Source organism: Saccopteryx bilineata, chromosome 1 (assembly GCF_036850765.1).
Source record: "Saccopteryx bilineata isolate mSacBil1 chromosome 1, mSacBil1_pri_phased_curated, whole genome shotgun sequence".
NCBI lineage: Eukaryota > Metazoa > Chordata > Mammalia > Chiroptera > Emballonuridae > Saccopteryx > Saccopteryx bilineata.
In genome coordinates this window covers 240,328,836-240,355,601 of record NC_089490.1, presented here as the reverse complement: position 1 = coordinate 240,355,601, position 26,766 = coordinate 240,328,836, and the positions used below count along the sequence as shown (strand labels likewise).

The 26,766-nt window shown below is 58.8% G+C and overlaps 1 protein-coding gene across 1 annotated transcript; it reads right to left on the bottom strand.

The window, feature by feature from the left end:
- Positions 1-1,373: 1,373 nt before the first annotated feature.
- On the bottom strand, positions 1,374-24,257 carry IGFN1 (immunoglobulin like and fibronectin type III domain containing 1). The gene is made up of 23 exons (XM_066252733.1): positions 24,213-24,257; positions 23,680-23,802; positions 22,478-22,617; positions 21,519-21,618; positions 20,972-21,016; positions 20,652-20,697; positions 19,965-20,139; positions 18,690-18,803; positions 17,463-17,631; positions 16,026-16,298; positions 11,052-15,680; positions 10,501-10,625; positions 9,702-9,843; positions 9,100-9,399; positions 8,337-8,636; positions 7,722-7,895; positions 7,067-7,195; positions 5,911-6,213; positions 5,055-5,143; positions 4,608-4,803; positions 3,687-3,986; positions 2,672-2,998; positions 1,374-1,822 (listed from the first exon to the last, which is right to left on the bottom strand). The coding sequence occupies exons 1-23, from the start codon at positions 24,217-24,219 to the stop codon at positions 1,809-1,811; spliced, it is 8,220 nt and encodes a 2,739-aa protein (XP_066108830.1). The 5' UTR covers positions 24,220-24,257; the 3' UTR covers positions 1,374-1,808.
- Between the last annotated feature and the right edge of the window lie 2,509 nt (positions 24,258-26,766).

Genomic DNA, 26,766 nt, shown 5'->3' with positions numbered 1-26,766 from the left:
TCCTGGCTGGCCTGCCGTCTCCCAGCTGAGGTGGGCAAGGGCGAGAGAAAGGGCCCCTTCATCTGTCCAGCAGATGGTGTGAGCCCCTGGCCAGGTCCGGCCTCAGTGTCCCCTCCCACCAGCCATGTTCACTCCTTTTTGGTCATGGCTGCACCCCATCCTTGACGGAACACTCTGCAGTCCACCTTTCCATGCCATCTGAACCCCATCCCTGAGGGGGTTCACCCTGGTTGTGCCCCTGCACCACCCCTTGACCTCAGGGAGACCCCAGGTTTGGACTCGGGAAGAAGAGGGGAGGGTCTGCTCTGGGCCTGGCATCTTGTGTCCAGCAAGCCAGGGTGGGGGGCAGTCTAGTATCTGGCTAAGGTCCAGGAGGGATGGTGATGCTGAAGAGAGGTAAGCTAGCCAAGCAGCAGGAGAGGACCTGTCAGCCTGGGCCCTGCAGGTCCCACTCACTGTCCTGACCCCAGGCTGGGACATCAACAGGCTGTCCAAGACGCCAGCCCTCCAAGTGTCCTGCCTCCTGACCTCCACTCTGAAACCCTCCCAGGGACGCCTAGAGATGGAGCCCTGGCTCTGGGAGACCCCAGGCTGAGGACCATGGAGGGTGGCTAGGGGCGAGGGCTATCCAGGTCCCTCAGCCAGGCCTGTCCAGGGCTCCTGTGTCCAGCAGGAAGCTCCCTTAGACAGATCTGGAGGAGAGCACAGAGGGAACGAGAGTCTGCTGGTGCCCCCACCAGCCCCCAGTCCCCCTCCGTTCTCCTCCTTGTGCCCATGCCTCTGGGTCATCCCCAGATTCCTCCTTCTGCCACCTTCTAGAGCCTGTGGCATCACCTGGTGGTCAAGACTGGGGTGGCAGGCCGCTTGATACTGGGGACTCAGAGGAGGCTTGCCTGTTCCCTGTCCCTTGCCCCCTGCCCATCTCAGGACAGGAGTCACACCTCCCCTCCTCACAGGGTCTGGGGAGGCTCCTGGCTGCAGCCCAAGCTGTGAGCTGCCTGCTGTGCCCGTCACCGTCACCCTGGGACAGAGGAGCACAGCTGGGGAGACGCACATGCCTGAAACATGGGGGGCGGCCCAGGCCCAGCACGGCCGGAGCACACTGGAAACACACGGCCTAGGAGCAGGGCGGCCCTCCCGCCATGGCCTGTTCTGGCCTGGCTGTCAGCCCGATTCTGACCTGATTCTTTGCACAACCCGGAACCCCCGCCCCACCCAAGGAGCCCGGGCTAAAAGCTCTGCTCTGTCTTCCAACACACCAACATCCAATCGGTTTGCATCTGACGTGCCTACATTGGCCTAATCTTTTAATGAGGAAAAGCACAGAAAGCAGTCCCCTCTCTGCACACACTTGTGCCTTCCCGACCCTCGTCTCCACCCAGGGCCTCTGAACTCCCTTGCTGTCTCCTCCCTGCTGTGACCACAGCTCTTCCCCCGAAGGGTCCCGGCTCAGGAGCCGAGGACCGAGCCTCTACTCTGCAGGCAGGTTCTCCCTGGGTCTCCTTGCGTGGACAAGAAAAACGCCCAACTTGTGAGAAGTGGCTTGCTGTCATCCTGTTCAGTGACATAGGTTGGGGCCGGGGGGCCGAATGTCCCCGATTCTTCCTCCTCTTCTTCAAGGACTCCATGCTTTTCTGCTGGAACCTCCCCAGATGCCCCTCCCTCTTGTCACCGGGGGCTCTGGGCAGTGTCCTCCATCCTTCGGGACTGGCTCCCCAGGCCAGTATGGGGGTCAGGGCTGAGGCATTGGGTGTCAGTCCTCGTCTGCAGTTATGTGGCCAGGCAGAGCTACTCAGGGTGAGGTGGTGCTAGGAGCTGGATTCTGCAAGACACAAAGTACCAGGTAGTCCGGCTGGTTCCAAAGGGGGAGCTGCCTCCAATGCCTTTAAGGTGTGAAGGTCACCCCACAGGGGGCCTGAGGGCTCTGCCATTGGGGGCAGGGTTCAAGTCCACAGCCACCAGGTGCTCTCTGAGCTCAGGAAGGTCCCTTCCTCAATCCCTGGGCAACCTCAACCACCAGGTACTAAGCACGTGCACCAGCCGGGCCTCTGAGGGGCCCCCCCGAATGTCTGGCCACAGACAGTACAGAGAAAAGAGGAGTGCTGGACCAGGGCTGGAGGTCTGATTGTGCACCAAAGATAATTAAAAATGTTTCAGGGTTCCTTATTTATTTGTGTGGCTATGCACACTATAAGAGGTTTAAGTACTATTGGGGGAGAAATGCTTTCTTATGAACATAGATTATTCGTTATACTAAAAAGAAGTTTGCCAAGGAGAGAGTCAGTGTGGCCTTGGACATGGAACGTCTGGATCTGGGCACATTGACAAAAGTTTGGCATGGGAGAAGCCTCTCTCTCACCTGCCGAAAGGTGTCACAAGGCCATCCTGGGGAACGCAGGTGTGGGACATGGAGCATCTCATGCCAACAGCTGCTCATCAATAATGTAGTCCAAACGCCTTGTGTATAGATGAGCAAGTCAGGGTCCCAGGAGGACCACTGAAGGCCTGGGATGGCCAGGTTCAATGACAGGGTCCACAGGTGGCGACTCAGAGAACCCTGGCGTCCCCATCACTCTGAAGAGGACTGGCCCCCGGAAGCAGGCAGGTGGTCACAGCTCTGACTCCCCTCCCTTCCCAAGCTCAGCCTCGACCGGGGTGGTGCCTTGCTTACCTATGACGAAGAGGGAGGCAGTGCTGACGGCCTGGCCCAGCTTGTTCTCGGCCACGGCCTTATACAGGCCGCTGTCCTCGGCAGTGACGTTGGGGATGACCAGCGAGCACACGCCCAGCGTGTCCATGCTATAGACGGCACGGCTGCCCTCCAGGCTCTCGCCGTTCTTGAACCAGGTGACACGGGGCTGGGGCCAGCCGCCCACAGCGCAGCTCATACAGCACTCGCAGCCTGAGGGCAGCAGGTGGGACCGCAGGGTCACCAAGAACCAGGGCTTCTGGCTCAGGTTGGGCTCCCGGTAGGTGGTGGCCTTCACCGCGAGCTTGTCTGTGATAGGGCCAGGGACAGACAGGAGTGTCAGAAGTGAGACAGGCTGGCTGGGGACAGTCGGGAGGGAAGGTACTGCTCGGATGCCAGCATTTCCTTCCTGCAAACGCAGCCCCTGAGGTTTGCCTTTTCTATCCTTTCTATAAGTACCTTAAGGATTTTTAAAAATAATAATAATAATAATTATTATTATTATTACAAGCTAACACATACCCACTGTGAACCCGCTAAGACACAGTGAATCAGAAGGAGAAATAATAAAGCCAAACACAAGCTCACTTTTTGGTGTGGAACCTTCCAAGACGTGTTTGTGCGTTAGAAAGGTGAAACCATGCCCTTGGTTTTATAAATTGCTTTTTCCAGATCTCTCCTCCCTTCCTCCCTCCCCCATTTGGCTGGAAAATATACATTGTTTTCAGAGAAGCATAAACCTTATTGCCTGCCACTCGAAGGCATCCTGGAATCACAGACATGCACAGCCCCCCCATGCTCCCCACAGAGGTATGATCCCCCACCCCCCAAAGTCGGGGACACAGAGGACATCAGTGCAGGTGGGTTGGACAGGAGGTGGAAAGCAACAGCTTCGGGCCACCGGCTGGACTCCGGGTCCAGCTATCCATGGAGACATGCTCCGGCCACGTGTGCCAAGGTGGCCTTGGCCCCCACACACCCCATCGTCCAGGCTCACCTCGCTGCCGCGGTATGCACCAGGGCTGGCTGGTGTCAGAGGGCTCGCTGGCTCCGAGCTCGTTCTTGGCCACCACCCGGAAGTAGTACTCATGGCCAGGGACCACGCTGAGGAGGGTGAAGCGGTTGGTATAGACGCGGTCGGCCGCCTCGCGCCAGGGGCTGTGTGCCGAGGTGCGTGTCAGGACTGTGTAGTGCAGCGGGACGCCACGGGCCTCGTCCGGAGAGGGCTCCCACTCGGCCGTCACTGTCCCAGGCACATTCTCCTGCAGACAGATGGGCCCGGGCGACTGCGGCTTCGCTGCGGGAGAGAGGCCAGAGGAACTGAGTTTGGGGGACCCAGTAAGGCATCTGACAATGCCCGTGAGCTTCTGCGTGGCCCTCCCAGGTCCCCATGTTTTCTGGTGGATGCATTCTTGCTCTGCCAGAAGCTGGAGTCAGAGAGAGAGCTCACAGGATCTCCAGTTCTCTCTGGAGGGTGGGGCCTTCACTTGGACCTGTGAGTGAGATGACCCAGGGCGTGCCCAGAGCAGAGGCTTCCATAGGCCGAGGAAAGAGACCCCGTTAGTTGTTTGTTCTGCCTTCCAGACAGGACTCCCAGGTGGGTGTGTGGAGGGCAGCCCTCACCCCCTGAAGAAATCACAGGCAGCTCTTCCTATGGCTCTGAGTGAGGCTGCAGGGGTGATCGTGCCCAGCGACTGAAGTGAACACTAACTGAAGTCCGGGGCTCTCGATAACTGTCCCTGAGTTCCTGGGCAGCAGACCAGTGAACCTCAGACTGCCCTGGGCCTCCCCCTCCTTTCTGTCTTCAGCAAGTAGGAGGGTTAGGGTGAGGTCACTGCATGGCCAGGCCTGGGAGGCAGGACAGCTTAGACCTGGGGTCAAGGCTGCATCCAGAGTGCCTGGCCCAGGCCCACCTCACCTGCCACCCTGAGGGAGAAGGTGTGGGTAGCCTCTTCCCCCTGCAGGCCCCTCAGCACCACGGTGTAGACGCCACTGTCTGAGTGGCTGGCCACGGGCACCAGAAGCTGGGTGAATCCATCCTCGGTGGAGGTTATACATTTCTTCGGCAGGGGCAGGCCATTCTTCCGCCAGATCACTTCCGGCAGGGGAGAAGCCTAGGAAATGAGGAAGGGACAGTTCTGTGGCAGCCAGGACATTGGGGCTGGGCCCGTGGGGGACATGGTGAGGAGAGGGTTCTGAGAGGGCTGGCGGGGAGGGGGCGCAAGTGGGGGCTGGACCCTCCTTCCTTTCTCACTCTGGCCTGATGTCCAGCACAAGCCCCTGTCGGAAGGGAACCACTAGGCTGAACCTACCCCCCTTGGTTGCAATGGGCCCCCTTCCCACATCCATAGACAGACACACTCACTTCAAAGGGGACAGGCACTCGGACAGTGTCCCCCACTCTGGCCATCAGTGAGTCCTTTGTGTTGAAGTCCAGGAGGAACTTGGGACAGACTGCAACACAAAAGATGTCTTGTCACTTCCTTCTGCAGTTGGGCCCCAGCCCCCAGCCACCAACAAGAAAAGCTGGGGCCAGGGGTGGGGTAGGGGGAAGGCTGCGACCTGATGGGGCAGGTGGCTCCCCAGGAGCTGAGAGGGGGCTGGAAGGAGAGGCCTAGGTTAAGCCGGAACAGAGGAGGATACTGAGACTGTCACCTGTCCCCTTTGTCTGCAGGCCAGGTGACCACTGATCTGACACAGGAGGGATGGGGCAGAGCCAGGATGACGTCCCGGGACCTTGTGTGCTCTCCTACCTCCATGGCTCCCTAATTGTTACCGTGACAACAAGGGGCCCCCACGATGGCCTGATCAGTTGAAGAAGGGTCAGCTGCTCCCACAGGCTGAGGAGCGGGACAGCCCAGTAGCCGAGAGCAGGCAGCCTGGCCTCCTCCACCCTGAGTGTGAACCCCCCGGGCTGCCCACCCTGGGGCTGGGGGGCTGCACTTTGGTGTCGGTCACCTGGTTTAAATCCCGTCTCTGCCGCAGAGAGTCGTGAAACCCAGGGCAAAGTACCTTGTCTGTAAACCGGGGACACAGATATGAATCCTCTGGGATTTGGGGGAGTTGTAACAAGGACCCATTTCTGAAAGGGCCTGGCACATTGTCGGTGCCCAACAGGTGTGACCTGATTAAGCTGGGAAAGGGGCTCTTGGGCCGGCGAGCACAGGGAGGTTGCCCAGAGGTCCCCCTCAAGAGGGGTTGAGGAGGAAGGTGGCACTCACCAGAAACGGGCATGGCATGCACTAACGTGGCCAGGACGGTGGGGGGGCTGCGGCCCCCGTCGTTGATGGCGATCACCCGCACGAAGTAGCCCTCTCGGGGCCGGAGCCCCCTGGCTGTGTAGGTGGTGCCCAGCACGGTGCCCGCATGGCACGGAGTCCAATCCAGGCTGTCTGAGACACACAGCTCTACCACGTACCCCTGCACTTCATCCCCGTCCTCAGCGTCTGGCCGGGACCAGCACAGGCTGATGCTGGTGTGCGACGTATCGGTAACTCGGAGATCCCTCACGGCCCCGGGGGGTCCTGGTCAAGCACCATGGGAATGCCAGAAATAGCACCTCCTCCGGGAAGCCTTCCCAACTCATTCTACTTATGCAGCTCCCTGCCAGCCCCTTTCCCCTGAGATCTGGTGTTTCAGTGGATGACTTCTTAGGCTCCAAGACCCCAAATATTAGAATTCTGTATCTTTTTATCCCGAGCTCTAAGCTCTTTAGCTCTTTGTCCCCATTGCCTTTCATGGAGAGAGTCCAGTGCTGCGTGGCCCCAGGCTGTGTGCCTCCCAGTGAGGTCTTTGATAGTTGTTTTTGTGGAAAATGTTGTCTCTGCTCAAATTTGGGAAGCTTAGGTCACATGAAACAGGGCATGTCTCTCTCCTGTAGGACCAGGGATCTCACAGGGCACACACCAGACCTCTTTGGCCACAGACCTCTCCCTGTGGCTGTCATTCTCACAATGTCTGTGCCCTGCTGCTCCCGAGACCAAGCACGGGAAGATGCTATTCTAGGCGGGAAGTTTCTCAAGGGCAGAGAGCCGGGTTAGGACACCTGGTCCCAGTACCTGGTTGTGCGAACTCAACAAGCAGGGAGCAAACAGCCTCTGGATAGAGACATGAGGTTCCACTGTGACCTCCACCCACACCACAGGGATAATGACCCCTCACACAGGTGAGTAAATGGTTGCTGGAGGGGACAGGTGGGTGAAGAATGAGTGACATCACCTGGGGAGGGAGCACTTCTAATCCCTGCTGCCTGGCATTTGGGCCTATTTGGTCTCAGTTTGTAGATGTGACCTGCAGCCTTCTGTCCTGTCCTGCCGGCTTCAGAGCTGTGCCCAGCTCATGTCCACCACCCCCCTCCTGGGTAGCTGCCCTACTTACTCATGGGATCCCGAGCAAAGACAGCATCCGATGGGGGCCCAGGCTTTCCGGGGCCGGAGGGAGCCACGGCCGTGACCCGGAACTCATACTGACAGTCAGGCCTCAAGTCTGTCACAGTCCACTTCCGCTCTGTGAAAGGCCCATCATGTTAGTGCCCAGCGACGGGGACACGGACAGAGTTTGGGCCCTGATACAGCCATCTGCTCCAGCCGGCGGGGGTTGACTCAGGTCCCTCCAAGGCAGAGAGAGCTGCTCAGGGCATTGGGGCCCCTGAATCCCTGCTACTAACTTACTGGGCAGTCATGGACAAGTGACACAGCCTCTCATCTTGTGGTTGAGAAAGCTGAGATCTGGTTAGAAGAGCGAGCGAGCAGCCCAAGGTCAAGGGCAGGCGGAGGGACAGGGCTAACAGCTCCATCTCCATCTCCCTTCCCGAGACACCCATGAACCAGGGTCTCGCCCTCAGCACTATACACATTTTAGCCACGTGATTCTTTGCTGGGAGGCAGGGGCAAGGCGGGACCGTCCTCTGTGTTGTCGGCTGTTTGGAAACATCTCTGGCCTCTTCACTTAATGTCACTACCCCCCCGCCTCCCACCTCCACTTCAGTGATGACAATCAAAACTTGCCAGAAGATGTCCCTCAGACCGCTCACCAGGCACGAGCTGGTCGGTCACTGGTGTCCAGGTGTTGCTTCCCTTCTTGCACTTCTCAATCAGGTAGCCCAGGATGTGGGCGCTACCGGGGCCCCGAGGCGCTATCCAAGTCAGCGTGATGCTTTTGCTGGAGGCTGACACGATGGTCGGGGCCGGAGGGGGCCCGGGGAGCACTGGGGGCAGAGACAGTGCGGTCAGCCAGAGGCCAGAGAAAGGTCCTGGAGGATGGGGTGGGAATCTGGGATGTGCCACACTCTGTCTCTTCCTGGGAGTTCTAGGGGCTAAGCCAGGTGCTCAGGGATACTGTTCTGGCTATTTAAGGAGTGACGAGAACACAATGGCCTGGGGTCCAGCCAGCCCTGAGGCCCCAGATGAACACTTCAGATGGGGCATCTGGGAGGACGATGCCACCCCACCCCGGGGTCCTGAGAGTGGGTTCTGTGTGTTTGTACCCTGCATCCAGAGAGCCACAGCTGGGGAAAGACCCCATCAATCTTACTTCCAAATCCCCAGTGACACTGGAATGAGGAGTCTCCCCCCCATGTCCTCCAAGGGCCCATAACCCTTCACTGTCCCCCCTTGGGCACAGAGGGCGCCCCAGCTTGTCCTCTCACCCTCAGGAGCCACCAGCACCTCCTCTGACTCCAGGGCCTCCCCAGGCCCCTCGGAGGTCACTGCCCGCACACGATAGGCATACTTCTTGCCCCGCTCCACCTGGGCATCAGTGAGGCTGGTACTGCCCGCAGGGGGCTCGCCCACCTTCAGCCATGTGCTCCGGCCGGCCTGCTGCCGCTCCACCAAGTAGTGCTCCACGGGCCGGCCCCCGTCGTCCCGAGGGGGCCTCCAGTGGAGGCTGACACCATCACCCCGGCAGTCCTGCACCTCCAGGGGACCCTGAGGTGGCTGGGACTTGTCTGGGACCCAGGAGAGGAGCAGGGAGAGAGGAGGCATCAGAGGGGCTGGAGGGGACCATGCTGGACCCCAGTGAGCAGATGACCCTGCCATGGCGGAACCCCCAAGAGCCTCAGGCAGTGGCCTAGAGAAGTTTCTGGTCTTCACCCCATCACACACACACAGACACATGCCTACATACACACACATGCATAAATGTGCACACACTTTCACATACATGTCCAGGGAGGTACCATGGAGAGCACTAGCCCTGAGCCTAACTGCCCTGCTCATGCCAGGGGCCATCCCCCACCCCTCAGCAGTGTCAACACAACCAGGCCCTCCTCCCTGCTCTGGGCTCATGGAAACTGCTTCTTCCACCCTGTCTATGGAGGGGAAGGGGATGGGCAGGCTGGGATCTTAAACAGCCATCTGGGAGCTAGGGGGATCGGAGCTTGGGACACACAGGGAGGCTAGGGTGGGCACCTATGACTTGCAGGGTGACCTCAGCCTGCACAGAGCCGCCCTTGCTCCTCAGTGTCACGCAGTACTGGCCACTGTCCTTCTTGCCCACGCTGGGGAGGCAGAGCCGAGTAAAGTCATCACCCAGGGCCACCTTGGCCCCCCTGCCACTGGTGCCATCCACCTCGGCCCCATCCTTTGTCCAGGAGGCCTGAACCGGGAGGCGGCTCTGGAAGGTGACCTTCACTGTCAGAGGCTTCCCAGCCTTGACCACCAGGGGCTTCTTCAGTGTGTCAGCCATGTCTGGAGTGAGGATGGGGGGATCTAGGGGTGAAACAGGGCAAGATGGGGGTCAAAGAGGCCAAGGCACCAGGCATCGGGCAGAGACAAAGGACACCAGAGTTTGGGCTAAGAGTAGGAACCCCATTCCCCACCCCTTGAGGTCTAACGGGGACATGACCCCATTGGCAGCAGAAGGGTCCAGGGACCTCAACAAGGACTTTCTGACATGGAATTTTAAAATCGTCTTCTCTGACGGAGGATGAGTTAGACGCTGGTTGCAGACCAGCACACATGAGGGGGGTTGGCCTATCACCTGGTGCCGAGGACGGGCGGCTGGGCCTCACCTCGGACGGTCAGGGTAGCCTCACTCCGCTGGTCACCAGCTTCAAAAGCGTACTTTCCGGCCTGGGTCTCCTGCACGTGGGCGATGAGGAGCCTGTGTATCAGACCATCTTGCTCAAAGATGAGTCCATCCTGGGTGCTGAGCTGGAAAGAGACCAGAGCGGAGATTGTCACCCCCAGCCCAAAGTCCCCCCAGGCCCAGCCAACCAGGGCGTTTGCTGATGCAACCGCAGGAACCACCGACACGGGCGTGAATGGAGTGTGATCGCGGCCAGCCCCGGGCTGACGCTCTGTGCTCCATGGCCTCTCAGAGTGGTCGGTCACTATAGCCTAATGCCGTAGGGAACAATTGTCAGCCCCTGTCACAGATGGAACCAGAGGCCACATCAGGGCTGCTGATGCCGGGCCCGGGCCCTGAAGTGCTGTGACATGTCTCCTTGCCAGGTGACAGCCAGACTGGAGGACAGATGGCCATCCCAGGGCTGAGAGATCTTGCTGGGTTAGGCTGACAAGATGGGCTTTGTGCGGGGCCTAAAGGATGCGTAGCAATCAACAGGTGTTGGGACAGAAAAGGCATTTGGGGCAGCTGAGAGCAAGGGGTGTGTGGCCGGGGGAGGAGTGATCGGGACACATGTTGAGTCGAAAATCCTGTGTGCTGTGAACCTACCAAGTTGCTGGCTGTGGAAACTCCCAGTTGCATTAGGGAAATGAAGAACAAATAAACCATCAGGTCCTCTCGGCTTGCCCTCTGCCACCTGCCCCAGACTGGTTGGTAGAGGTATGAGTATGGGGGGCTAGTACCTTGACTCCATCCTTGAACCAGGTCCCAGGCCCCAGGTCGCGGCTGAGGATGCAGGAGAGCACAGCGGCCTCGCCCAGCCTGGCTTCTGTGTCCACCAGGCCTTGGGAGAAGTGGCCCAGGGGGGCTGGAAAGATACAAACAGAGGTTGCATGGCACCCTGGGAGGCCAACAGGTCCTGCCACCTGCACTCTGCCAAGGACAGCAGAGCCAACCCCCTGCCATTCTCCTCGGGGGGCTGGGCTTGTGCAGCAGATCTGGGGTGCCCGGTGGAAGAAGCACCCTGAGTCACTGGGATGGGTTGTCTGGGTGACCCACAGAGTTAGTCTGACAACTCTGTGCTCTGGACATTGTGTGTCCACACAGATGCCTAGGAGACCCTGAGGTCACTTGGCCTGGATTCTACCTGAACAAGGAAGACGAGAAGCCGGCTGTTTTTAGGACAGGGAGAAGACCCCTCCCCAAATGGAGGGCTGGAGGCAGAACCAGGACCACCCCAGACACCCCAGTGTGCAGGGTCCCCACTGGAGCCAACCGGGCCAAGAGCACTCACCTCGGGCTTCCTCAAACAAACTGCCAGCACCGGGCTTGCGTCTGGATCGGGGACTCTGGGCGGCGTCCTTCCCTTGGTCACAGATGTCCAGCCTGCCTTCTGTGCCGCCTCTCCTTCTGCCCAGACGACTCGGAGATTGCAAACTCCCGTCTTCGTGCAAAGTCTCCTCAGGGTGCCCCGTGTCTTCTTCACTAGGCTGCTGTCCCCTGCCTCTGGCTGCATCCAAGGCCTTTCTCTCTGCGCCTCTAACCTTGGGTCCTGACTGTGTTTGGGACCTACTCCCCAGGGAGCCAGCTCTCCTGTCCGACACACCAGACTCTGCCGCTTCCTGTCCCTTGCCCTCTTTCAGGGCCCCTGGACCTTGAGTCTTGTTGGTCTCAGTCTCCAGGGACCCCTGCTTCCCCAGGGGTTTTCTTTCCCCTTTCTGTCCTCTGCCAAGCTGGGAACCTGAACCCCCGGTGGCTCTGTATATTTCTCCCGAGGCTTTGCTGTCAAGAGGCCCTTTGGGGCCATCCCAGTCTTCATCCAAGTCCCTTGAGCCAGCAGACTTGTCCCTTCCCGGACCTGAATCCTTGCTTTCTGGGAACGCCAGGCCTTGCCCGCTGCTAGCTGCCCCTTGGCCTGCAGCGCCTACCCGGCCCCTGGAGCCCTCTGGTCCTCCCTGGGTCCCAGTGGACGAGGCATCTCCCAGCTTGGAGCCGGTGGGCTGGCTCCCAGCTCCTGCGTGGCCCTGTTCAAACTGGGCCCAAGCATCTCTAGCTCCTGGCCCCTTGGCAGACCCCAAAGTGAATTTGCCTCTCTGCCCAAGCATCTGGCCACTGTCTAGAACCTGCCCTGTGCCTGTCCCAGACACCTCTGCTGTCCTCCTGCCTCCTAGTAGTGAGTCCTCTGCTCCCTGAGACCCCAGTCCCCCCTGGCCAGCAGCTCCTCGTCTGTCTGCTATCCCTGGGCCTGCTTTCCGGAAGTCCCCATCACGTCTGGATTCCGGAGCAGCAGTTCCTGCCCAGGTGTCACCCTCTACCCCCCGACTGTCAGAACTGCCAGAAGCCCCCATGCCTCCTGCCTGGTCTGCAGGTCCACCCTTCCCACTGGGAGCCCCTCTGTCCCCAGGAGACCCTGGAATCTCTGAGGTGGCAGAGCCCCCAGGTCCAACCCTGGAGCCCTGTCCGGCTGCAATGCCTACCACTCCCAGCATCCGGGAGCCCATCCCAGGACCAGCTCCATTCACCAGCCCTGGTCCCCTGTCCTTGGGGCCACCTGTGGAGCTGGTGTCACCATAAGACTCCTCTGATGCTGCCCTGTGCCCTGACCCATGCCCCTCAGCCTCTCCGCCTCTGGGCCCACCCTCATGACCTACTGCAGCCAAAGAGCCTGTTACCCCATGGCTCCCAGAACCATCTCTGCAGCCCTTCTCACCCTCCGGCCCAATTCCCCCAGACCCTCCAGATCCGCTCCTGTGACCTGCCTCATGCCCTGACCCCGTTCCCCTAGAACTCCCCAAACTATCCTTGTGACTTGCCTGTGCCCCTGACCCCATTCCCCCAGCACCCTCCATCCTATCCCTACGACCTGCCCCATCTACTGACCCCATTCCCCCAGGACCCCCAATCCCATCCCTACGACCTGCCCCATCTACTGACCCCATTCCCCCAGGACCCCCAATCCCATCCCTACGACCTGCCCCATCTGCTGACCCCATTCCCCCAGGACCCCCAATCCCATCCCTACGACCTGCCCCATCTACTGACCCCATTCCCCCAGGACCCCCAATCCCATCCCTACGACCTGCCCCATCTACTGACCCCATTCCCCCAGGACCCCCAATCCCATCCCTACGACCTGCCCCATCTACTGACCCCATTCCCCCAGGACCCTCAATCCCATCCCTACGACCTGCCCCATCTACTGACCCCATTCCCCCAGGACCCTCAATTCCATCCCTACGACCTGCCCCATCTACTGACCCCATTCCCCCAGGACCCCCAATTCCATCCCTACGACCTACCCCATCTACTGACCCCATTCCCCCAGGACCCCCAATTCCATCCTTACAACCTGCCCCATCTACTGATCCCATTCCCCCAGGACCCCCAATTCTATCCTTACAACCTGCCCCATCTACTGACCCCCTTCCCCCAGCAACCCCCATCCCATCCCTATGGCCTGCCTTCCCCTCTGACCCTATCCCCCCAGGACCCAGACCCCTCAACTCTGCTCCAGAATCTGTTCGGACTCTGGTTTGCTGAAAACCTGGAGTTCCGGGTCCATCCCCATAACCTGGCACACTGCTGGACCCATGAGACCACTGGCTCTCACAACTGGCCCCGGTGTCAGGAGCCTGTGCCTTGGGGCACCTGGACTCATCCCAGTAATCAGCTCCAGCTCCAGGGGCCCCAGCACCAAGGCCCCTGGTCCCTTCCCCACCACTCCCCTGGCCCCATGCCTTCAGAGAGCCTGGCTCCATGGACCCCGGACCCCCAGGGCTGTCTTCACGGCCTCCTCCTCCAAAGGCCCTCATTGTGCCTGGGGCTCGGAGGCCCCCACTGTCCACAGCCAGATCCCAAGGTTGTGTTTTCCCAGAGCCCCCTGGCTCTGCTCCCACTTGTCTGTCCCCTGCAGTCTCTACTGTTGCCGAGACCCCGAGATCACCTCTACCCCCAGGTCCCACTGTCCCCGGGCTCCCTAGGCCACCACTGGAACCATGTCTTCCCCCAGGGCTAGCATCCCCCTGGCCTCTGGAGGCATCCCAGCTTTCTGGACACCCCCCAGCTCCCTGCTTGAGCCCTCCATCTGGGCTCCCTGAGCCACCTGGGAGACCAGCAAGTGTCCCAGGGCCACTCCGGGCAGGACCATGACCGGCTTGGGTTCCCGGCACCCATGAGCCGTCCCTGTAGCCAGCCCCCTCCTCAGATTCCTTTCTGCCAGGGGCCCCAGCCCTGTGAGCAGAGCCCCCTTCTCCTGGCACCCCTGAGCTGTCACCACCATAACCAGCCCCACTTGCAGGACCTGTTCCCTTAAAGTGCCCTGAGCCATCACTGAACCTGGACCCCGCAAAGCCTGCTTCATCCCCGGGTCCTCCGTCTCTGGGGCTCATGGTCTCACTCCAGAAGCCTGGTTTAGACTCCGTAGCCCCTGGACCTCCAGTTCCATCTGTGCCTCCCAGGGTCCCCCAGGGCCCCTGAGCACCCTGGCCTTGAGACCCGACCAGCCCGTGGCCGCTGGCATCGGCCCCCTGACCAGACCTCATGAGCCCGGGGACCTGGGTACCACCCATGCCCCCTCTTCCTCCTCCAGACCCCAGCACTCCAGTCTCGGGGTGGGCCCCGGCTGGGCTGACACTGGACCCCATGTTCTCTTTAAGCCCTGTGCTCTCCACCTCCATTCTGTCTGTACCCCCTGCTCCCCTCTGACCTATTGTTCCACTCTGGGAATATTGGAGGCTTCTGCCGTCCCCTGTGTCCCCCAAAGCCCCCACTGTCCCCTGGCCCTCCCTTTCCCAGCCTCCAGGACCTCCTGGGCCTCCAGGGCTAGTTGTGTAGCCCCTTCCCCCACCCACAGGTTTTCCTGGGCCCCAGTGGTCTGCCTCCTGCTGTGAACCCTCAGAATGCCCCTGGCCCAGAAGGAGTTCTCTGCCACCAGACATTAGAGGGTCCTGGAAGCCCTTGTCTGCAGGTGCCTGTCCTAGAGACCACCCTGGGCCCCCAAAGCCCATTGCTTCCCCACGGTCTTCACCACCATGTCCCTGAGAACCCCAGGTCTCAGATCCCCTGCCCACCTTGGAGTGGGATCCCCTTCCTTCGGGGGACCCCAGGGCACCAGGGCCTCCTGCCACCATGTTGTCCCCAGACTCCCCCAGGCTGGCCCAATGGCCCCAGGTGGCCTTTGCCGCTCTGCTCCCCCTTTCTCTGCTCAGACTACCCTCACCTCCTACATCGCCCAGGCTGTCACCCTGCAATAACATATCCACTACTGCCCCTTCTGACCCAGATCCTGCAGGACCAGACTGTGAGCCCTGCCAGGCCCCCATTCCTGTCCCAGGCCCCTGCGGAGCCCCCCAGAACTGCCCTGGACTTTGCCTGTGCAGCTGGCTCCTACTGTCCTCCCTGTGCTCCTCTCCTTCCTCGCTGCCCCCTAGCCCTCCAGCCACAGGGTGCCGGGACCCAGCCTCCCAGTCTCCTGCTGGCCCGCCGTATCTGTCCCCATCACTGTCTCTGCCACGATCTGACTGCTGACCTTCCATGAGGCCCAGTCCTGGTCCTGCGCCCTCTCCCTGTGGATGAGGCCCCCCTGAAAGGCTAGGGTCCCAGCCCCCCTCTCTGTAGAGCTGGTTCTCCCCAGGAAGTGTGGTTCTATCTCCGTCGGCTTCCAGAAGTCCCTTTCTTGCCTGCACAGGGCCCCAGGCTGTGTCAGCTGCCCCCTCGTCTCCCATCAAGGAGTAGTCATGCCCACCAAAGCCCCCTCTGTCTAGGCTGGTCCCCTCTAGGGTGCCCCCTGAGGGGCCCTGCTCTCTGGGTGATCCCCATCTCCTGCCCGTGGTGCTCTTGGATGATTCGGCTTCTGAGGCTGCGGCTTCTTGGCCCTGAACTTGGTAGTCAGCACTTGTGGTCAGAAGATCTTTATCCTTCCCCTCTTTGGTGAAAGGTCAACGCCCCCGTGGAGAGACAGAGAAAAGACCCATTCAATCAGGCCGATCGTTGGTTGTGCAAACCCAACTGCTCCTCCTGATCCCCAGTTTCCCCAGTAGAGAGACAAGCTGACCACCTATGCCCCCAGAGCCATCTCATAGGCCCAGCAGAGCAGAGGCCACTGCAGAGGACAGGACTGGCTGTGCGGCCCCGCATGGCAGTGGGTCAAGACAGCCCTAAGCAAACTGACCAGAGGAAGCCCTTGCCTGGCCTTCCGCGTGCCCTCCTCGGCCTGACGTCCGGCCTTGGGAGTAGTGGTGCAGGGAGACAAGGGTGCCCTTTGACTCACCTTCAACCACCAGCCAGGCGCTGGAGGAGTAGAGCCCTGCGTCCAGGGAGTAAGGACCCATGTCGGACACACGGACCCCCTTCACCACCAGCTGGTGGGTCCGCCCGTCTGGGGACACGGACACCTCATGTTTCTTGCTGGACTTGAGCTTCTTGTTCTTGAAATTCCAGGTGGCATTGGGGCAGGAATTGGAGAGAACACATTTGAAGACTGCGTTACCCTGCTCCTTGCAGTGGACCTCAGCCAGCGGGACCACCACTCTGGGCGGGATGGCTGTCAGGAAGTAGGAATGGGGCTGTCAGCGTGGCCGTGGGATGCAGGGTGACCGACCCGACGTGATGGGGTTGGCGGTTCAGAAACCTGGGTTCAGGCCAGCTCAGCCACCCAGTCCCGTGCCACCTTGGATGGGTCACCTCTTGACCCCATGTTGGTCACCAGGGTTACAATGAGGATGTGAATGGAAAGACTATGCAGCTCACAAAACTTAGGGGATATCTTATCACTTCATATTCATTTTTGAAATATCCCCTAATTTTTGTGAGGAGTATATTTTCAACTCTGGAACTCCATAATTCCACACCCAAAAGTGTATCCTGAGGCAGAGTGGACGTGTGGAGAGTACCAATGTGCAGCTGCATCCTGGTGCTTTACACATGTCCACCTTACTGAGACCCATGGTCACCTCCGAGGCAGGCACAATTCTGTCCCTTTTTACAGGTAGGGAAACATAGGCTTCAAAAGATAAATGACTTGCCTGTCTCGCCTGGTCAAGAGGTGGCCCTGTCAGAACTTGCACCCTGTTCTGTGGCCCCCAGAGCCCTGGCCTCTCCCACCCCAGGTCGCCCCTTCCACGTCCTCCATCGGCTCAGCCCTGCACGCTTTGCCCTCAGCTTCCTTCCCCGGACCTCTCCTCTGCCCCAGTGGCCCCTGAGGGGCTCAGTGTGGTGTACACGCAGCTATTCGTGGGGACGGGACAGGGTTTGATGAGGGAGGGAGAGAAGAAGAGACAGTTCCAGGGGAGAGGGCATGTGAGGCAGGAAGGCAGAGATCTGTATGGGGCATGGTGTGCCTAACCCAGGGAGAGAGTTCTGCTGAGGAGCCGTGGGAGAGAAGGTCGGGCACGGGGAAGGCGTGGGCACCAGAGGGCACACATTCAGTTTGAGCTGGAGATGCTCACATGCGTCAAGAGGTCGGGAGAAGGGGTTATGTGACAGTCTAGGCTGAAGCTCAGCAGAACCCAGAGAATGCTGACCTTGGCCGAGACTTCAGAAAACGGGTTGTCATCATGGAACCCTGCCCCCCCCGGCATGTGTGATCCTCTTTCTCCCTGCCCTCATGGTCACATTCATCTTTGTCCACCTGTGGCACTGCCATAGCCCCCCCCCTGCCCCCCAGCAGACCAGCCCCACTCTGGCTTCCGCAGGGAAGCTCACCTACCGCTGGTCTCCAGCTCTGTGGAGAAGACCTCTGTGTCCTCTACCTTGACCTGGTAGATGCCGGCATCCTCGGGCCACAGGTCCTGGATCTGGAAGTGGTAGTGTTTGCCCAGCCTCCGCATAGTGCGCTTGGCGTGTCGGTCGGAGCTGTAGGGGACCGACTCACCATCCTGAACCCAGGGGAGAAAGAGGAGGTTCAGGGCCTCAGCGAGTCCCCAGAACCTCCTGCCCCAATCTCACTCTGGCAACAGCCAGTACTCATCTCCTACCAGCTTGGGCATCTGATGACATGTTCCTGGACCTTAAAGGGGACAGTGTAGGGGGAGGCAGGGTGGGTGGGGTGGAGGGCAGGCCCAGAGGGAAATAAACCCTCTAGGAATGTGCACTATTCTGACCACAGAATAAATTACCCAACACCGAGATGCCCATGGAGTGCGGGTCACCGCTTTAGGTGCTTGGTACACATCAGTGAATAAAATGGACAAGGACCCCTGCTCCCAGGGAGCTAAGATTTTATGGGGGAGAGAGACACATGACAAACATCATAAATAGATAATATAATGTATGTTAGAAAGAGGTAGACCTATGGGTGTGGGAGAGACGAGAAAGAGAAAGACATGGATTGAGGAGTGCCGGGGTGGGCCTGGGGGCACAGTGTTGCCCAGGGTGGCCAGGGAACAGCCATGTGGGGGTCAAGGACACGTGGTAGGCAGAGGTGGTCAGGGGCAGAGTAAGGGGAAGAAATCATGCAGTATTTCATCTATCGTTTCAGCATGCTTTGAGCTAGGTCCTATGGCACCCTCGTGTCGCCAAAGAGGAAGCTGAGGCACAGCCAGGACAGGTCTGACCACAGAACTAGCGCTGTGCTTTGCGGCCCCTCCCACCTGCCCCAGGGCCCAGCTGGTTGAGGGGCAATTACTCGTGGATCCCAGGCAGGGATGTTCAAGTCTCTGGAGGGAGAGCTTAGCGGGAAGGGGGTACACTTCCTGAGAACCACTTCTGACCCCCATGGTTTGGCAGGTGAACCTGCCTGCCCTGTGAGGAGTAAGAGGTCTCTGTGGTAACCAGGGTTTGACCTGCTCCAACTAGGAACTCCACAGGGTATAGTGCTTACCACCTGTGCACTCCAGCTGTTCCCACAGGGGGACCCAGGGGACCACAGTTCCTGCCCCCAGGACCCCCAGCACCCCTGCCAGAGCCCTTTCCTATCAGTGGCCTCTGGCCTCACCTTGTACAGGTAAATTTTGCTCTCAGGATCCTTGAGCTCCAGGTCCAGTTCAAAGACTGCGACCCCATCCTTGGTGACATTGATGTGCCTCAAGTTGGAGAGGTCGTCGATGTACTAGGGAAGACGCATCCATCAGGGGAGCTGTCTTCAGGGCACTCCAACCCCTCAAACCCCAGACCCCCTAAACCCCAGTCAAACATGCATGCACACTTGAATGGCAGCCTTGAGCCCCATGAAGAAGAAAATCCTCCAAAATAAGACATGAGGTTGGGAAGGGGCAAAAAGAAAGGACCAAGGGCTACAGGGACCTCAAGGACGCAGCAGAGCTTGGTGTTTGCTTGCTATTTCATTCAATAAAAAAAAGGAGTTGAGTGCCTACTGTGTGTGAAGCCCTGTGCTGGGTCCTGTGTTAAAGCAGATGAGAAAGCTTAGAGGAGGGAGAGCTGAGGCCCTAGATGGGAGATTTGATAAAATGCCACTTTGAGATGATGAAAACTAGTTGTTTGGGGTTTCCAGAAGAAAAATTAGATTTGGGCCATAGTTAGGTTTAATTAACATGGGAAAGAACTTCCTGTACAGTTTATAAGACACGGGATGAGAGTGTCAATGGGAACCGTAAAATTCCTTTCACTGGAAGCCTTTGGAAATAAGGCTGGTCCTCAAGGTCTGTGATGACCATGGTGGCGGTGATGATGGTGGTGGTAACAGTGGTGATGGTGGTGATGATGATGGTGATGGTGTTGATGGTGATGATGGTGGTGATGGTGATGGTGATGACAGTGATAGTGGTGATGGTGGTAAGGATGACGATGGTGATGTGATGGTGACGACAGTGATGATGGTGGTGATGGTGATGGTGATGATGGTGATGGTGGTGATGGTGGTGATGGTGATGGTGGTGATGGTGGTGATGGTGATGGTGGTGATGGTGATGGTGGTGATGGTGATGGCTGACAGGAAGCCCTTGCTATGTGTCAGGCACCTGGCTAAGTGCTGTCAGTACACCCTCTCATAACCCTGCTCTGTAGCCCTGCAAGGCAGGTACGACTATAACATACAAGTAAGGAAATTGACATAGTGGCTCTAGCTCTTCCAATGCCCAGACTTAGTATCAGAGACAAGTTTCAAAGCCAGGACATGGACCTGCAAGCCTGAGTCCTTGGCCAGACACCACACAGGGGTGCTGGATGAGAGCAGGCCCCTGCACCTGGCTGGGTTTCCCAAGGCCTGGTGCCAGGCCAGCTCCTGGGCGCATGCACAAACAGCCGAGGGTACCTGCGCCATCCTGTCCTCCTGCTCCTTGCGCATCTCCTGAAGCTTGCGCAGCATGCCGCGGAAGTCCACGATGCCGTACTTAATGCACAGCCTCTCGTAGTCCTTCCGGTCCGCCGTCATCAGCAGCTGCAGTATCTGCTTCTGGTCCAAATCTGTCTTGTGGGGAGGCGGGGTCCTGGGAGGCGGGGCCGCAGGTCAGAGGCCGAGGAGCCTCAGAAGCCGACAACCCAACACCCCGAGGGCACTGGGGAGCTGCCTCCCCAGCACCCAAGGAGAACACGGACAGATGCACAGACTGGGATCCAGGACTGACCAGGCTTCCCAGGAGGAACCCACACCTAACTTACATTGTGGATTTCCGAGCAAGATGCCTTTGGGAGCTACCGTCCTGTTGCTTTAAAAAATGTTTCAAAATCCCAGTTCTAGTAGAACACCCGTTTTAACAAGGAGCGAATCAGGCCCCAGAGAGGAGCGACGATGAACTCAGGACAGAGCTCAGAAGTGGCAGAGCTGCCTCCAGAATGCCTCCTTCCCTGCACCCCTCTTCCCTCCAGCACTGCAGTCTAACTTCCCTGCCTCTGCTCCAGGCAGAGGCAAGGGGAGGAGGGGGCTGGGCCCCACGTGCTCGCGGAAGCAGCAGGGGACAGGCCGCAGTACCCCTGCCCCCTCGGACAGTCCCACACCCACCTCTTCCTCAGCGTCTTCCGCAACCCCATCAGCTCCTGCTTGAGGTCTGGAAAAGGAATGGGAATGAGACCCCCACCCCTGGATGGGCACCCAAGGGGCCAAGGCGAGGCTCTCCTGTAGGAAGTGGGTGGGTGGGGAGGGGTTTGAAGGAGGATGTGTGGTTCGCGTGGCTGACAGCTGAGCTTTCAAAGGGGGCCCTCCTATGGACTGATGAGGACCCATGAGGCGTCCATGGGGTCCTGACCAATTGGGGAGTGCCAGGCATGGAGTAGCCCATCCCCTAAAGTCCCAAAGAGATCGCTGACAGCCCTTCCACCTACCCTCCTGGGGTTCCGGTTGCCTCTTCCGTTTCTTCCGAAAACCAACTGGATCACCAGGAAGGAGAGGAGGGAGTCAGTGTGAACAGACCAGACAGGGAGAGAAGCCAGACACACAGACGGTCTCTCTAAGAATGACTGAGTACCAGTGCCCCAACCTCCCCCTGTCCCCTGAGGTGTGGTGGCAGCCCAGCAGCAGGGACGAGGGGGGTGGAAGGTCTGGTCTATCTGTCATACACATTCATACCCCAGCACCTTAGCATGACTAAGATGGATCCCAGCAGCTTAGCATATCATGCAGGGATGACCCACTCACAGGGCCAGGGAGGTGGCCTACGTGGGGGACGTGACCGCTGGGGACTACCACTGAGCCACAGCTGAAGGGGCAGCTGCTCTTTCCCTCACCTGGGAGCTGTCATTCACAATCTGACTCCATCACCTACGCCCTCCTCGGTCTTTCCTTCCCTCCACCTACCATGCCAGGCCTCTGACTCCCCTCGGGCTTCCCAGTGGCCTGAGCACAGCTGAGGCAGGTGGAGGACAAGCGCACCTTCGATGACGGTGATCCTCGCCGAGCACACGGCCTCTCCGTACGGGTTCACTGCCGTGCAGCGGTACAAATCCGTGTCCTCGCCGGTCAGCTTGTTGATCTGCAGAGAGGCCAAGGGCAGGGAATGGGGCTAGTGCTGTCCCCTCCTCGGTTACGACACATGGCTACAGGTGAGGGGTACAAAGACACGTCCTCGTGCTCAGAGCTAGTGGTCGTCAGCAGGAAGGACAGAGCCTGAAGCAAACCTAGACCACCATGGGGGCACCATGGAACCAACTTCTGCCACCGGAGGCTGAAAGAGCTCGTGCTTCAGGGTCGGGCGGATCTGGGGCTAAATGCCATCTCGTCATGCATTTCGGGCTGTGTGACCTTGGGCAGTTTACCTAACCTCTCTGAACCTCTGTTGCTCCACTTATAAGGTGAGAATAACAACACCTCAAGAAGCAGGTGATCAGGATTAAGTGACATAATCTATGCAAATGGTTAGTCCGGGGCCCCAGCACATAGTAGGTATTCCATGATTGGTAGCTACAAATACTACCCCTGTTGACCAACACCGACTACATGTTCACTGGAGGCCAAGGCCTTGGGGGCACACTGGACAGAAACCTTCGACACTCATGAAGACTCAGTAAATCAGATCCCATTGTCACCCCAATTTGCAGATGAAAAAAGATGGGTGCACAGAAGATACTCTTCTCCCCAAGAGGGTGGGCCAGGAATGGCCACCCGGCAGCCTGAACCCTGAGGTTGGGTTCTCTGGCTTCAGTCTACAGCACTCACAGGTGATCAGCGGAGGTACCTGTGAGCCTGCCAGGTCCACACCTGGCTCAGGCCACCTGGAGCTGCAGAACAGAGTAGACTCAACTTTGATTAGGACTACCTCTTGGTCCTCCAGGAACCGGAGGATGTCGAGGCAGGGACAGGGATGCCCATCGAGGCAGAGAGAGGGGTCTTACCTGCAGCACGTGGTCTTTGCTGCCAGGGATGGAGGAGATCTGGTACTTGCTGGAGTCCCTGACATCCCCCTTGCTGCTCTGCCAGCGAACCTCGGGCCAGGGCTCCCCACAGACCACAGCCCGGAGGATGGCATTTTTCCCTGTGGCGGGAGAAGCAGGAGGGGAGGGTGACAGTACACTTTATTGAGCAGTTAATAAAGGTCATTCTCTTGCTGTAGGCATCCTGACTGCCTGTTTCGGGCAGGATGCCTGGCTGCTGTCCCCAGACTCAGGGACTCCTACGATGCCTGCCCTTGGTGAGGAGCAAAGTGGTCTCCTGCGGCCCAGAGGCATCCCCGCCTGGTTTTGCATGGCAGGAGCCAGGGTCCTTGAGGGAGGGCCAGTCCGTCATGTGTGAGGCTTAAGAGGGAGGGGTCTCTCATTGCAAATGGAGCTCTGTGAAGGGGGTGAGTTGTTTGTGGGTTTTGTGTTACTCTCTGAGAAGGAGTGACAGCCTTGGAAAGCAATGGCCCTTGGGTGCCCAGAGGAGCTCGTCTGAGACACGGGGCTCCAGCCTCAGAAAGACCCCAAACCTGGAACCTGCTCCCGCTTATGGGCCCCTCAGATACCCCCAGGAATATCTCCTCCTTTGAGAATGTAAAAACTCCCAAGGGCCCTTCCCAAAGACAAGAGACAGAGTTTCTCAGGATCTTGTTGAGTGAGGACTTGGAGTCAGATTTAGTAAAATAAAGTACCATGTCTTTTCATACCAGAAGCTTACAAACTGGAATTTGCCACAGTGTTGGGGAAGTATACTGATGGGCATCCCCCCATCCCCCACCGGCCTTCCTTCTTTCTCCACACCCTGACGGGCACTTTTCTCACTTGGCCTTCTGCAAAGGGCTGCCTGAGCCCAGCTTTGAGCCCGGGGTTGGGAGGAGTCCAAATGCACTCAGTTTGGACCATGTCCCTTGAAGTGGCTTGGAGGTGGGGTGGGGTGGGGCCTCTCCCTGTTCCTAGTTCCGCATCTCCCTGTCCTTGGACCACAAAATGTCTTGAATCCGAATAGCATGGCGTGTGCTCATTCCTCAGCAGATGTGGTGTGGCTGGTGGCAGACTTGGGGATGAGGGCTGTGCATGTTGGAGGTGGGGAGCGGAGTCCCCTTAGCAGTTCCTCCCCATCCTCCCACTCCCCCTACCTCCCCCCCAGCCCCAGGCCTCACCTTCCGCCAGTGCCATGGTGACAGGCTTCTGCTCAAAGTCTGGCATGCTGCATCCTGGGGGGATCTCCTCCACCAGCTGCCGGAGGGTCACCCCGTGCATGGTGGGCTTCTTCAGGATCTTCCCTGAGGACATGGAGAAAGGGAGATGAGTCCTGCCCACCCTGTAGATAGCCCTCAACACAGTGGGGCGCTGACCCCAGGAGCAAGAGTGCTCTTACTATCCCTGCGCTGGGTGGACAAACTCTTGCAGCGCCTGCTGGTGGGAAGGTGCATCAGCATTTTCTAGGGGGTCTGCCAGTGGTCCTCCAGCAGCATAAATGGGGCCCCTGGGATACCCCGAGATTGTCCTGGGGAGAAGCTGGAGAAGGAACATGGGAGGGGCCCCTCCCCAGGAAGCAGGGCCGCACAGGGTTGCAGGGGTGTCTCTGAATCCTTTATTCAGGAAAATAACTCAAAACCAGGGTCAAAACCAGAAGAAGCAGGGACAGGTGAGCTCCTGAGGTACCCTGAGCTCTGGTCCTCCCTCCTCTCACCTGCCATGGTCTGGCTCCTCTTCGGCTCCAGAGGGCGGCGAGGGTCTTCTGAGAACAGAGGTGAAGTTGCCTCTGGGAGGTGGGCTGGCCTCACGTCCCTCCCTCAGCATCTAGGCATCGGCCAGTATCATGGGGGCAGGGTGATTCAGTTGCTGCCCCCGGGAGCTTGTCTAACCACCACTGACAACACCAATGCAAGATTGGTTTCCTGTGATTTCCTGGCCCCAGCAAAACCGATGTCCAGAGACCAGGAGGGGGGGTCAGATGCTGCCCAGTTACCCTAGGTTAAGGAAAACACATGAGGCTGTGCCCTCTGTGCTGATAGCCTGGCTTCCTCTTGGGACCCCTGGCCCGATGACCCATTAGAGAGCCAGACAGCTCCCCTGAACCTCAAGAGAGCAAGCTCCCGGCATCCAGGGTGTCTCCAGCTCTAACGGCCAGGCCCCCCTTGACTGTGACTGTAACTGTCTTAGGGACAAACTCAGGTCTTCCTGTGGAGGGGACCCAGCAGTCTCTCCCTTCCACCTCGGCCAGCCTGGATCCTTCCAGTCACCAGCCCTGTGGAGGATTCCCTCACTTGGTTGTTCATAAGCTCTCCTCCCCACAGACCCATCTGCCCCCTCTGAGGCCAGTGAAATATAACATCAGGTGGAGAAGTGTCTTCCAGCCTTTTGACCACTGCTGCTGTCCCGATTTCCTCTTGTTGTATCTACCTATTGTGATCCAGCAGGGGTGCCCCCCAGGAGAGGAAGGGGGCTCTGGGCTGGCGAGAGACCTCGATGGAAGCCCTGAACTGGAGTGGAGGAGACATCTTGGAAGGGTTCTCCAACCAGCCCACCTCTGGTGCAGTTGGACTATGGACATAGCATTACGTTTCAGAGACTCTATTTCCTGCCCAAAAAGCCCTGCCCTCAGACTGGACTCCCATGTGATGGAGCACATTCCTGCCCATGTGACGTGTTCCATTGCACAGCTGCCCATTCATGGGCATTTCTGACCCCACGGCGTTCCTTCAACAGCTGAGCCACTGCCCCCCGACATGCTGGAATGCCATGGTGCGCCAACGGCGTTCTGAAGCGGTCACAGTGCCATGGCCACTGTGCAGCCGGGAGTCACGAGGAAGTGCCAGCATGGAGGGTGGCCGCCAAGCTGGCAGAGGGGCCGCTGTCCCCCACGCCCAGCACGGCCACCTGGCCCTGTCCACGACCCCACCCCAGAGCAGTTTGATGCAGGTCTCTTAGTTGTCACCTTCATCACCTGTCATCATGACCACCGGCTCAGTTACTCACACGGCCATTTGTCATAATGAAGAGGTAACCCTAACACAGTCCTGTACTCCAACCTCCTGCCTACAGGTCCCAGCAGCAAGGCAGGGATGCAGAACTCCATGTGCGAGACCGAGGGGTCCCATGCTAAGCCATGTTACCCTCCCTCTGGGTCTCCATTCTCTTCAGGAAGAAGCCAGATTTAGTGCAAGGTCAATGATGAACAGGCAAGAGCTCGGCTAGGTTAGAGATCAAGGACTGTGATCTCTACTGGAGGGTGGGAGCAGGAACTGCCTCCTTGTCTCCATGTGCCATACGCCCTTTGAGAAGAACCCGGGTTCTTCCCAGCAACATCTTCACTGCATTCTCTCCCAACAAGCCTTCAGCCTCCAGGGCTCCCTGCCTTCACCAGCTGCTTCAGCCTGTGGATCCTGGGCTCTTGCAGCCTCCAACTTCTTAGCCACAGCAAAATGCCCCGAGTCTGGCCCTAAGGCCTCCCTCTGGACAGCTAGTCAGAACTCTAACCCAGTCATCCTTTCACATGCTAAGCCAAGCAGAGCCCGGAACATCAGGGGCAGGACAGAGCACCTGGACGAGATCCTTGAGATTACCTCCTCCAATGTCCTACAGCTGGCCGGAGAGGTGACCATGGACCCCAGGGCACCACTGGTTGCCAGGGGATGTCCCAGGCAAATCACATGTCCTCTGCCTGCCCTTTCTTAAATGGTCAAACTATAGAGTGCTCAGGCATCTCCATCAGTGCCCTAACCCCACCCCAGGTGGGCCACTAGGTGGGTTGTGCCCACTTACCTGGGTGCACAGTGGGCCTCCAGCCTCCTGTCTGCTCCCTCCTCCTTGTATCCAGCCACTTAGCCCAGTCAGAGTCCCTGGAGGGACTGTGGTGGACAGGCAGTGTTGGGACAGATGTAGGTCACCCTGGCCTTTTTGGCCTCCCGATGCCCCTCCCACTGGCCCCGCCTCCCTCCTCCTCCTCCAGCCCCGGCTTGGCAGAGCAAGGCCCCCCAGGGTTAATGTCCCAGGCTCCCAGAGGGCAGAGATGGAAGGGTCCTGTGACATTTGGCTCCTCCAACGCCTCTTGTCTTGCAAAGCTATACGCTCCCAACCAGATGGGCCTGGTTATAGTTACTCCTGGCTCTGCCATTTGGATGACCCCTCTGAGCAGGGGTGTCTATCTCATTGTCCAAGGCGAAGCCTCAGCTTTTCAGTTAAGCTGATCCCTCGGGACCCAGAACATCAAAGTCACACAGATACGCAAAGTCACTGCCCTT

What these genes read in the sequence shown, in the direction of transcription:
- IGFN1 (XM_066252733.1), bottom strand. An exon ending in GAGGATCACCGTCATCGAAG is followed by an intron (nt 21,017 to 21,518) that starts GTGCGCTTGTCC and finishes CTGGTGATCCAG; the next exon opens with TTGGTTTTCGGAAGAAACGG. An exon ending in TTTGTTTGAGGAAGCCCGAG is followed by an intron (nt 10,626 to 11,051) that starts GTGAGTGCTCTT and finishes GTATCTTTCCAG; the next exon opens with CCCCCCTGGGCCACTTCTCC.